General features: G+C 37.6%; 1 protein-coding gene across 33 annotated transcripts in view; it reads left to right on the top strand.

Annotated features, from left to right (window-relative positions):
- Positions 1-7,363: 7,363 nt before the first annotated feature.
- MYBPC1 (myosin binding protein C1) overlaps positions 7,364-12,547 on the top strand; it is a 177,663-nt gene continuing 172,479 nt past the window's right edge. For 20 of the 33 annotated variants that reach the window (XM_077472234.1, XM_077472233.1, XM_077472250.1 and 17 more), the window contains exon 1: positions 7,364-7,520. In XM_077472234.1, coding sequence (XP_077328360.1) covers positions 7,496-7,520 — 25 coding nt within the window. In that variant the 5' untranslated portion in view covers positions 7,364-7,495. The remainder of the gene's footprint in view (positions 7,521-12,547) is intronic. The other 13 variants (XM_077472247.1, XM_077472245.1, XM_077472243.1 and 10 more) reach the window with 2 other exon arrangements.

The following is a 12,547-nucleotide window of genomic DNA, read 5'->3' as shown; positions in this document are numbered from 1 at the left end:
CTCCTGCAAAGTCATGTTACCTGTATCTCAGCAACATCCATCCATTAGCCTTGCAGTAGACCTTTGGTAGATGTCCTTCCATTAATTGGCAGTATCTAAGGATATTTTGTGCAGCTGTCACCTGAAATCTCCTTAAAAAACTATTACCCTAGTTATATTTGTTCTGATCTTGGGCATGTGAAAGGCTTAATACCAGATAGATGCCATTGTCAGAGCTGTGGGTTTGTATGCCATCATTCTTAGTGCATTCCAATAAGTTTCAGGTTTGTTGGGGATCCCTGCCCGACACAAGGCAAGTGGTGAGGAGCCATTGTCACCACCTGCTTTAACCCCCCCTAAAAATTGGACAACTGTGCCACTTGTGAGTTACCTGATCCACTCCTTGATCAGTTTCCAGAAAAAAATATATATTTGAAAAATATTAACCACTAATTAAAAAAAACAACTAACAAATAAACAAACCCACAAGTGGCTTTTGAGAGGTTAAATATAATTTCCTTGCAAAATTGTCCAATTTGAGTCCTCACATGTACAACATTCTTTGTTACCTGAACTGACCTAAAGATGTCTACCTAGAAATGGTAAAAGTGTATTTTTCTAAAAGCACAAAGGCATTTTTACAAGGTTACAATGTTTTGGGACCAAACAGGGAGAAGCTTAATGATTTTCTTTTTTACAGACTATGCTGTTTCCAGAATATGTACACAAAGCAGATCCAGAGCCTTGTCTTTTTACACCCCTGAAAATGTTAACAACCCAGCATGAAAAGAAGACCAGAAATAAGAAAGCCTTGACATACATTGTGACCTGCTTATTTTTTATTATATTTGTTATTATTTATTACTTCTGACAAACTTTTATTGGGTGGAATATGATGATAGTTTTAGAAGAAAATGTTATGTTTAAAATACAACTATTTACACCCCAGAGGAATCGCACAATTAAAACATTAGTCCTATCATTCCCTGTGTAAAATTATTTTTTTTGCAGTGACTAAAGTAACTACTCTAATAGGTTAGATGAATCTAAATCTAAATTCTGCAACTTTCTGTAATACCAAGATCCTATGATCTTCTCTAGAAATAGCATCAGGGCTCCGTATTATCCTTCATATTTAAAATCTCCCTAAATACATTTGAACTCAGTTTTAAATCTAAAAATGGTATACAATGGATATGATTTATGCTTACAAATAGCCTTAAACTGGATCTTCAGCCTCCAGGGCATGTTGCCTCTCATCAACCCCTTTGTCCCATCTGCTGCTGAAATTGGGCTTTTTTTTGTACTTTATTTAGGCTTTTTTCAATAAAGTACTGGCCCGGCCCCCTGTGCACATCATTTGCCTAGGCAGCTTACCAATGACATCACATAAGAACATGGAGGTGCGAGACTGAGAGAGGGGGGCAGATAAGAAACAGAACTCCACAGGAACACACTGGAACCACTGTGCAGATGAGTATCTTAAATGTGCAGGACCTGCAACCAGGTGAGTGGGGGTTAAAAAAAAGGAGGAGCACTAAGATGCGTTTTGGGTCCTTAAGCAAACATTCAGCAATTTGTGCATCAACTGATAGAAATTTTGTAATATGGGCACGCTTTTCAGATGCATAAAGGACTGGATAAACAACACATTATTCACAGACTTGATGCTTGATCAAAACATATAATGCACATGAGATTCATTTTGGAGCTTTATCACCTTGCAGGTTTACTATATTCCAATGTAAACCCCAAAATGGGTATGCTAATCATAATGGGCTAATCAATCTGCACCAACTGGTTTCCCTCCTAATTGGACTCACTTATTATATAATTTTGGAGAATTTTGACTATATTTGTATCAAAATATTTCACCTAGACTGGAGCACATTTTTTGTGCTGTCCTGTCTAATTGCATGCATTCTCCATTGTAAGGAGCAGTGTCAATCTTAGCAGATAAAAAGTTGTGGCATCTCTACATGACAAAAAAAATCCATATATTTTTTTATCAATTATCTGTTCTAGAGAAAGTTTGTGATTTTCAGATTATTCAATATGACTTAGTTCTTTAGATTGTAAATATTAGCCTAAATAATATTGCTAGATTTACATACTCAGGTTTTTATTATTAGACAGAGTATATTTAAATCTAACAAAATCTTTCTTTATTCTCTTCTGACTAGAAGTTAGAGGATGTTTTTTTCAGTTTATATCTTCAATACTTTTTCCCAATGTTCTTTGCCTTAAAATCCTCCTATCTTCTAGGAAAATAATCACATACTTAAAGATTACTGCTATCCCTTTAACTGATTGTAGAAAAAATATTGCGGCTACCAAATGGCCTACATGCAAGTAATATGCTAGAACCCTCAGTAAGCAGAGAGTTTAATTCTGAAACATCAGCTAACAAACCAATGCCCACAAAGCACCTGTTTATAAGGTTCTTTAATCAGTTGCTTGTTGCTCATCCATTATCTTCAGTCCCATGGGTCTCCTTAAATCCATTATCCTCCTCAGTTCTCAAAATACCATTCAAGAGTCTAGTGGGCCAATGCCAGACACAAGGTCAAACTCAGCATATGCAGGTTGACAATTAAAAACACACTAAAAGCAGCACTGATTAATTCTCAGATGGCAGCAAGTAAATCCTGTTCGGGCATCTGAAGCTCTTTTTTATTGGTTCTTTTTAATGAATTCCATTGACTTCCAACTACTTCAAAAGGTCAAGTAAGGGATGACTGTTGCACCCAGGAAATGCTGGTCAACCTGATAGTCCTTCAAAATTGAGACTAAATATAATGCATGATGGATCTCAGTTTACCAAAATGGCAGCATGGAGTTTCACTGCTTACATCTCACAAATATTTAGGGACACTAACCTACCCCTCATCTATGGACATTGTAACTGCCAGATCTTTCCAGGTGTGCTCATTGGCAGTTCAGAACTGTTGGAGGATCCATTTACTGTAAGCTGCTGCTGCATCTGAGATCTGGTGAGTGAGATTTAAGCAGGGTGTGTTTGGAAGAGGAGGTCTGTACCGGTGGAGGGCTAGGAGGATGTGATCTGTATTGCGGAGTGAGATGAATCTTGGTTTGTACTTTGTGTGCACTGGTGTACTATTCTAAGGGGATGGTCTGCACTTAGGAGGTAGGCTGGAAGGGGTGTCTGTTCTAAAGGAGGGGTTGGAAAGGTTGTCTGTACTGAAGGTGTCTGTTTTGGAAGGGGTCAGGGCTGCAGGGGGAGATCTGTACTGGGGGGGGGAGGGTGGCTTGGGGGATCTGTACTGTGGGGGATTTTTGGCTTAGGGGGATCTGTATTGGGAGAAGGGGGTACATACTTCTGACCCCTGCACACACTGCATTATACATGCCTGACCCCTGCACTTTCTCTGTATTCATCCCTGACCCCTGCACTCAATGTAATACCCACTCCTGACCCCTGTACTCTCTGTAATAAACACCCCCTTGCTCTTTCACTTTCTCTATTTTATGGTCTGCTGACCACTTCTTTCTCTAAAAAAACGCTATTCTGACCCTTGCACCCTGTACAATACCCACTCTTGACACCTGCAATCTGTGCATTATGCACACCTGACCCCTGAAAATCTGCACTCTACAGTACATTCCTGACCCCTGTGTGATATACACTCCTGACATACTTTCCATTACCCTGCACTGTATGTAGCCTGCACTCCTGAGCCCTAAACTCTCTGCTTTATTTGTTCCTGAACCCTGTAACCTCTGTATTATGCACTCCTTTGCCCTGAACTCTATGCTATACTCACACCTGACACTTGAACTCTGTGCAATTTGTATGCCTAACCCCTGCTCTCTATATATTATATATTCCTGACCACAGCACTGTTTGGGATACCCACTCCTGAGCCCTGCATTTTGTGCAAAATGCACTCCCGAGCCCTGTAAAGTCTGCATTATGCACTCCAAAGACAATAACCTTATGGACTTTAAGAAGGAAGAGGACATCTCTGACTTACCCTTGCTGTACTCTCCTTTGTGTGTCTTTGTCCTTTCAATAAAGCTTCTGCCCTGTGAACTCTTTTACCCCACCACAGAGTGATATGTATGCGCTACGTTGCAGTACAGGGTGGAATATACCCTAAACATTTAATTTTTTACTTATTTTATATCAAATAAATTATATATTTTTTTTAACAAAAAGTTTCCTTTTTTTTATTTTTTTGCCTTTAAACATAGCTCAGTATTGGCCAATGTGTCCATGCACATGGCATTTATACTTGTGTTTTAAACCAGCTAGGAGCATTAAAAAATAGCCCCAAACCTGTACTCAGAGAGAAGCGTACTGCCATCATTTATGCATACAGAACGCACATATACTTGCATAAACGTGTGTGTATGTATGTACTTTCAGCCTAAAGGCTAGACAAATAAATGTTCTAACCAATAATATGAAATTACACGCATATGACTTACTCACATAAACGCATATGAACACTCATATACAGTGCCTTGAAAAAGTATCTATACCCCTTGAAATTTTCCACATTTTGTCATGTTACAATAAAAAAACGTAAATGCATTTTATTGGGATTTTATGTGATAGACCAACACAAAGTGGCACATAATTGTGAACTGAAAAGAAAATGATAAATGATCTTCAAAATTGTTTACAAATAAATATCTGAAAAGTGTGGTATGCATTTGTATTCAGCCCTCCTCTGAGTCAATACTTTTTAGAACCACCTTTTGCTGCAATTAGAGCTGCAAGTCTTTTTGGGTATGTCTCTACCAGCTTTGCATACAGTATCTAGAGAGTGAAATATTTGCCCATTCTTTTTTGAAAAACAGCTCAAGCTCTGTCAGATTAGATGGAGAGTATCTGTGAACAGCAATTTTCAAGTCTTGCCACAGATTTTTAATTGGATTTAGGTCTGGACTTTGACTGGGCCATTCTAACACATGAATATGCTAAACCATTTCATTTTAGCTCTGGCTGTATGTTTAGGGTTGTTGTCCTGCTGGAAGATGAACCTCTGCCCCAGTCTCAAGTCTTTTGCAGACTCTAACAGGTTTTCTTCTAAGATTACCCTGTATTTGGCTCCATCCATCTTCCCATCAATTCTGACCAGCTTCCCTGTCCCTGCTGAAGAAAAGCATTCCCACTACAGGATGCTGCCACTAACATGTTTCACGGTGGGGATGATTTGTATAGGGTGATGTACATTGTTAGTTTTCTGCCACACATAGTGTTTTGCTTTTAGGCCAAAAAGTTCAATTTTGGTTTCATCTGACCAGAACACCTTCTTCTACATGTTTGCTGTGTCCCCCCACATGGCTTCTCGCAAACTGCAAACGGAACTTCTTATGGCTGTCTTTCAACAATGGCTTTTTTATTCTTGCCACTCTTCCATAAAGGCCAGATAGTTGTGCTGTGGACAGATTCTCCCACCCAAGCTGTGGATCTCTGCCACTCCTCCAGAATTGCCATGGGCTTCTTGGCTGCTTCTCCATGCTTGGCCTGTCAGTTTAGGTGGATGGCCATGTCTTGGTAAGTTTTCAGTTGTGCCATACTCTTTCCATTTTCGGATGATGGATTGAACAGTGCTCCGTGAGATGTTTAAAGCTTGGGATATTTTTTTTATAACCTAACCCTGCTTTAAACTTCTTCACAACTTTATCCCTGACATGTCTGGTGTGTTCCTTGGCCTTCATAAAGCTGTTTGTTCACTAAAGTTCTCTAACAAACCTCGGGGAGCTTCACAGAATAGCTGCATTTTTACGGAAATTAAATTACACACAGGTGGACTCAATTTACTTTACTTTACTTTACTTTAGGTGACATCTGAAGGCAATTGGTTCTGATAGATTTTAGGTATGGATATCAGAGTAAAGGGGGCTCAATACAAATGCACGCCACACTTTTCAGATATTTATTTGTAAAAAAAATGTAAAACCATTTATCATTTTCCTTCCACTTTACAATTATGTGCCACTTTGTGTTGGTCTTTCAGATAAAATCCCAATAAAATACATTTATGTTTTTGGTTGTAACATGATAAAATGTGGAACATTTCAAGGAGTATGAATACTTTTTCAAGGCACTGTATACACACCAGATTGAGCATTTGTTAGGCTAGATTTTTCTGCCAGCTCCTGGCAGAAAAATAAAACGTTAGTCATAGGTATATTTTAATCTGCCTGTGTGCATGAGGCCTTAAAGCAGCTGTGCAAACACACACTGCACAGGCCTTCTACTGTTTCCAATATCAGGAAGCTGGACCAAAGCAATGATCAGCAGTCAATGATAGAATGTACACATGTAGACAGGAAGTGGCTGAAACAGGATGATGTAGATCAGCAGCACGGCAATTTATAGTTAGATCTACTTTAAAGAGGAACTGGAGTCTGCTCACATAATTTGTAATAAGAACATGTTTGCCATTCTGAAGCTTCCCTCCAACCACTTTGCCTATTATTTTACATAGAATGTGATTCTGTACTTGCCAAATATGCTGCAGAAATCTCCCTCCATTGAGTCTGGCTGCAATCATTTTAACTGTGGGCAGCTGAAGCTGCTGCCTATTCACTTCCTGGATTTACACACAGAGGCACACCTCCAGCTCTGCAGCTCTCATTGGCTTTCTTATGACTCGTCCTCCCCTCCCTTCCTGGCAAATTCTCACAAGGGTGTGAGAGAAAGAGCTGTGTATGTTGTGATAAGCCTAGGCTTTTTTTCCAGACAAGAAACAGGGAGTGGGCTGTATAAGGTATTTACTAGCAGGAAAAAAAAGTTTTACTATCCAAAGTTAAAACAACAAGGGCAGAAGATTTAATGGAAAGATGAAAAATGACTGAAGTTCTTCTTTAAATATATAGAACTTTTTTATAAGTTTGTGGTGTCAGACAGAAGAGTCAAATGAGGCAGGACTGAGTAGGTCCAAGAATGGGTATAATAATACTGTAAAAGGTCTTGTATAAATCTCATATCTTGTCACAGATTTGTATTACTTTATGGTAATATTAATACTTTTGCATCGCTTAAAAGTATCGTTCACCTCTAAATGATGTGTGACACAGTGCTGTGAGTTTTCTGTCTAGATTTTATTCTGTTTTAACGACTCAATCACTTAAAACAAAAGACTGAAGAAATATCTAGCTACGTTAACTGGTACCCTTTAATACCATCACTGATTCCTATCTGTTGGTGTGAGCAGCTGAATTTAGAAACTCAGAGATGTTCTCATCAGCCACATGAGATGCAACAAAGATTCTTTCCAAAAGCTGAGAGAGGCAGACCGTTCAGACAACAGATGGGAGAGTTCCCATAACTGTCACTTTTGTTCACATTTGCATAGTAAACAGAGGAGGTGCTCTATGATTGATATCTCAATGCTGTATATAAAGTGGAGGAATTCCTCTCCGCCTCTGCTCTCAGGCTGATCTTCTTCTCTCTTGTGTGTCTACCTGGCTGCTGGTAAACTGGTTCTTGTTTTCTGGGAGGTTCAATACTCTTTTGGAGTAAAGAGTCATTGATAAAATGCCAGAACCAACCAAGAATACAGGTGAGCGTTACTCATTTTCTTGCTTCATCTAACAGTTTCCAGCGATAAGGATATACCACAATTAACCCAAAGCAAAAGCAGCCAGTACTGATCAGGCACATGGCATTTATTAAACGGATCCAAAAAACACACAGCTTCTTCTGCATGAAATTAATAATAGGCTATTCCATAGTAATATCAATGTTGTATCTTTATAATGATATATGTGTGCATCAATTTTTGTAATCGTGTGCTTTTTAAAAAAATTTTTTTAGATAAGATAAATGTGTTGGCTTTATTTCCTTATATTTGCTTGGCTGCATGGGCTTCAATGTTCTGTCTGGAGCAACCAGATGGAAGCTGAAAATGCTTTATCTCATAGTGTCTCTTGGCATATCACAGGGAAGAACAGGCTCTGATGTACTATGTATAGGACTTAAGCTAAGCATACACATGGCAGCAATTCATCCAATACAACCAAGCATCACATATACAATTCTCCAAATCTTAAACCACCATATAGATACCTATAGATATCTTACCACCTATACATTCATCTACCTCCCTTTGTTCTATGCTTAACTGTGCAGTATTTCAAAGACTTTGGATTTCCACTTGCATGTTTAATCTCTTAGCCCTTGTACACACGGTCGGAGATTCCGACGGAATGTGTCCGATCGGACCGTTTTGTCGGATATTCCGACTGTGTGTGGTCTCCATCGGACTGTTTCCGTCGGAGTATCCGACGAACCAAGTTTTCCAACTTGTTGGTAAAATTTTCCGACAAAATGCTCCGATCGGACATACTCCGATCATGTGTAGAGAATTCCGATCGGACAAAGTGCCACGCATGCTCAGATCAAATTCCTACACCAAAGATATTGGCTACTAGCCTGAACGTAGTCCCGTCGTTAACGAAATAACGTCATCACGTTCTGAACGATCTGATTTTCCGACAACTTTGACTGACCGTGTGTATGCAACAGTTTCGGACAAAATCCGACGGATTTGGTTGTCGGAATGTCCGACCGTGTGTACAAGGGCTAATGGTTTTAAAAAAAAATCCAGCAAAGTAGTAACTATTCTAAAAAGATCACACAGCCTTTATTTTGAAATCATCAATGTTAATCATTCTTTGCATATTCAGGAATGTTGAAAGATTTTACTCCAGCTTCTTTTGACTTGTTAGTGGAATGACAATGAGGTTATGGCCACCATAACAGAAATAGAAACTACTTTGTTAAAATCAAAGAAGAAATTACGAAAATAAGTTGTTGCCGATAACAAGCAATCAGGTTTCACCTTACATTTTATTGGAACATCAATAATTATGATTGGTCGCTGTTAAACAACCTCACATTTGTTTTTCATTTCTTCTTTTCAGTTTTCATAAAATCAGCTCCATTCAACTATTTCTGCAAATCTACATATTCATTGATCCTACTTAATATACAGTCTGAAAATCACAATCAAGGTTGCAGAAACTGTTGAATAGTACAATAGGTCAACCCTAGTTAATTACTAATGTGGGAAATAATTGGTAATAACTCACATAAAAGGATTCCTGTCTTTCTAACTTGTGCTAAAATAGTCATATATACATACCTCCCAACTTTTTGAGATGGGAACGAGGTACACCTATTAGCAAAAGTAGGTAGGCATTGGACACACCCTGCCATGTTCCCTTAAAGGAGAATTGTACAAAAAAAATGGTTAGTTTAACACACAAGGGCTTTTTTTAACACTACTATACCTTTATATTGGCCTTTGAAATGTACAAATGCAGCAATTTAGAAATTGGATGAAAAGTTTAGCACTGTAAACACTTTCTGAAAGATAAGAAGTACATTTTATATACAACTATATAGATCAGACCAAAATGAGGGATAAATGAAGGAAGAGGGACTTTGTTCCAAATCAGGGACAGTCCCTTGAAGTCAGGGATAGTTGGGAGATGTGTGTATGTCTAACTTTAGAAGAAAAAAATCTTGTTACCATATATCCAGAAAACCTATCCAGCATGAGCACTGTTTAAACTGATTCTATAATCAGAGCAATCTCTGTGTGTTTTATTGGAACAGTCAAGATACCATCATAAATGTCCAATGCTATTTTATCTAAATGCTAATTTGATTAATGTCACCCAAAGGTTTTAGACTTCTACATTTTCTTAATACACTTTTTGTGTAAAAAAAAATCTTTTTAGAGATAAATCTATGTAATATTTTAATACAGTGATTAACCCCTTTAGCATTCTTAGGACATGATATGTAGGCATGCTTATTGTTTGGTGAGTAGTTTAAAATAAAGCTCTGTATTCTGCTCTGTGATCTTTCAGAGCATGCCATGAGGAGTATCTTCCACTGCAAAGCATTCCAGGAGATTATATCAGAATCCTTATATCCCACATTGGCACTTTAAATATTCAGCTCTAGCTTTGTGACTCTGAAAATATCTGTAACAGGCAATCTCTTGGCTCACAATTCTGACCAAACATAGCTAGCTTGAGCAGTATTATAAATGTCTTAACATTGTTTATTGCCCAGACCATGCAGAGTGGCTATTCTCATGTGTTGGTTGAGGGTGATGTCACAGCTTTAAAGACAAATGTCAGAATCGGGTTTCTTGATAAAACAGTAGTAGACTGTTACAACCAATTTTCTTTAGTTAAATTAAATTTTATTTTTATTTTTTAGAAAGGAGATATGTTTGACTGATTGGTAGATTTATTGATTATTCATTTTTCTTTAATTAGTCAAGTAAACATAAAAGTCAAGTATAATTATTTTTTGATACTTGCCCTACAGATAATTCTAATCAGTTTTTATTTACTAGACAGGGGACATTTAGTGCAGCTAAACTCGGAATGGCTTTACATAGCACTTTCATGGGCTTATATTTAGGGGATGAGGAATGGGCAAGGTACAGCAACCCATACAAACCAGTCGGACTGATCTATGATCATATATGACTGGTTACTGTGATTTATTAATGGTCTTGACATTGTTTCATTGAATATGCCGGTTTGTGTTAAATGTTCTAGGCAGTATTGGGAAAGCCAATCTCCTTTCATACAATACCCTTAAATTCTCCTGAAATGTACAAATTGTGTCCACTATGTGATATGAACATAATTGCGGAGCTGAAAACTACCACAGTTTCACCAAGTATTATGAAGTAGTTCATAACCTAGGAAGGTGTGCAAGTGCCATATTGTATATATATTATTGTGCAGAAATTCAATGTTCTGATACATAAAATTAGACAGTTGGGTGAAAATGACTAAAATATGGAAAACTGATATTAATAGCAATAGTGACATATTTATAAAGCCAAATACTTTCCTTAGGACTTTTATTTTTATGTTTTACATGACTGACCAACTTTGACACTTGTTTGCATAGTGTAACTGCTTTAACACAAAATATGGGGCTTGAAATGACTTGACTAGTGTCTATACTGCTCTAACATATTTTGATGTTGCCTCAAGTTAAAACGCTACAAATGTAAGTGAAGCTGACCTGTTTATAAGGTAACAACAGTAATATGCAACTATCTTGTGTTGCCAGTATACAATGTTCACCTTACAATCAATTCCTGTGTGCCTGTACAGGCCCTTGGATTCTAAGCCTATGCTGTGAACAGGGCTTCAACCTCTCACTAACACTGGATTAAGTTCTGCCCCATCCTGGCACTAAGCCTCATTCCTGTCATTAGCTGCCAAAAACCAGAGCATCTACTGACTACTGTTGTTCCAGAATTTGACCATTGAATGGCAGGGGGGCTTGATTTCAGTTTAGACAAAAATCTAGATACAGAGGCTAATTTACTAAAGAAGTTGAGCATCTTCAGTGAATACATTGTAGCTATGTTCACTTTGAATATTCAATCATGTCCAGATGAAATCCAATCACATGATTGGATAATTGAAGTGAATCTTCACTCCGTTTATTGAATAAAGATTCTCTATCCCTTTTAGTTAATGATCTTGTGTCTAGGATCCAAGGGAAAAACATGGATTTATTTGAAGACTAACAAAGGTACATATAGGCAAGATAAAGTGCTGCACTTCTGCAGAACTGGTTGTTTAGGCATTGTTTAAGGCAGATTAAGTGGATTCTAACTTTTTTTTAATCACTAGTTACCATTGATTGACATTAACACATAGTTACATAGTTACAAGTTTCAAGGTTGAAAAAAAGACACAAGTCCAACCTATGACACCAACATTTAGCTAAGGCAAAAATACTTTATTATTATTATACAGGATTTATATAGCGCCAACAATTTACGCAGCATTTTACAATATAAAGGGAACAGCACAATTACATAACAGTTCAATATAGAAGGAGTAGGAGGGCTAAAGTAATATTTACTAATGCATCATAAACTATTTCTTAATTTGGATGGATAATCCACTAATAATCATCATCAACATCTTTCTGTCTAGGATTATACATAGTGGGGCTTGTAAATACATAAAGTTTTACCCGCTTTTGTTAGATATATAGAAATCTGTGTTTTGGGCTATATGTCCTTTAAAATCTACTAGACTGCACCCATAACAGTTTAAGATCTCCTGTCAACTTTAAATGTATTTCCTCTTTTATAGTTCATAGCAGCCTATAGTAAGATTTCTCTATGCTGTGCTCTCTCAACTTCCACTTCAACCCCTTTCACACTGAAGTGCCGCTAAAACAGTGCTAAAGTGACGGTCATTTTTTTGGTACTTTAGCAGCATTCTACGTTTCTTAAATGTGCCTAGAGACCCAATATGGAGTAACAGCAATCTTTTAGATCAACAAATAATTTTACATGCCATTTGCTCTGTTTGACTCTACTGAGAATCTGATTTTTTTTTTTGGTCACTATACCAAAAAAAGTGTCATATTTTATTCCTGGTCAGCAATGATTTAACCACTTTCAGACCGGACCATTTTGCTGGCTTAAGACCAGACCACTTTTTGCGATTTGGCACTGCGTCGCTTTCACTGACAATTGCGCGGTCCTACAACGTGGTTCCCAAACAAAATTCACATCCTTTTTTT

Source organism: Lithobates pipiens, unplaced genomic scaffold, assembly GCF_037356315.1.
Source record: "Lithobates pipiens isolate NorthernLeopardFrog02 unplaced genomic scaffold, aLitPip1_a1.2 Scaffold_8, whole genome shotgun sequence".
NCBI classification, from domain to species: domain Eukaryota; kingdom Metazoa; phylum Chordata; class Amphibia; order Anura; family Ranidae; genus Lithobates; species Lithobates pipiens.
This window is presented reverse-complemented; position numbering and strand designations above follow the sequence as displayed.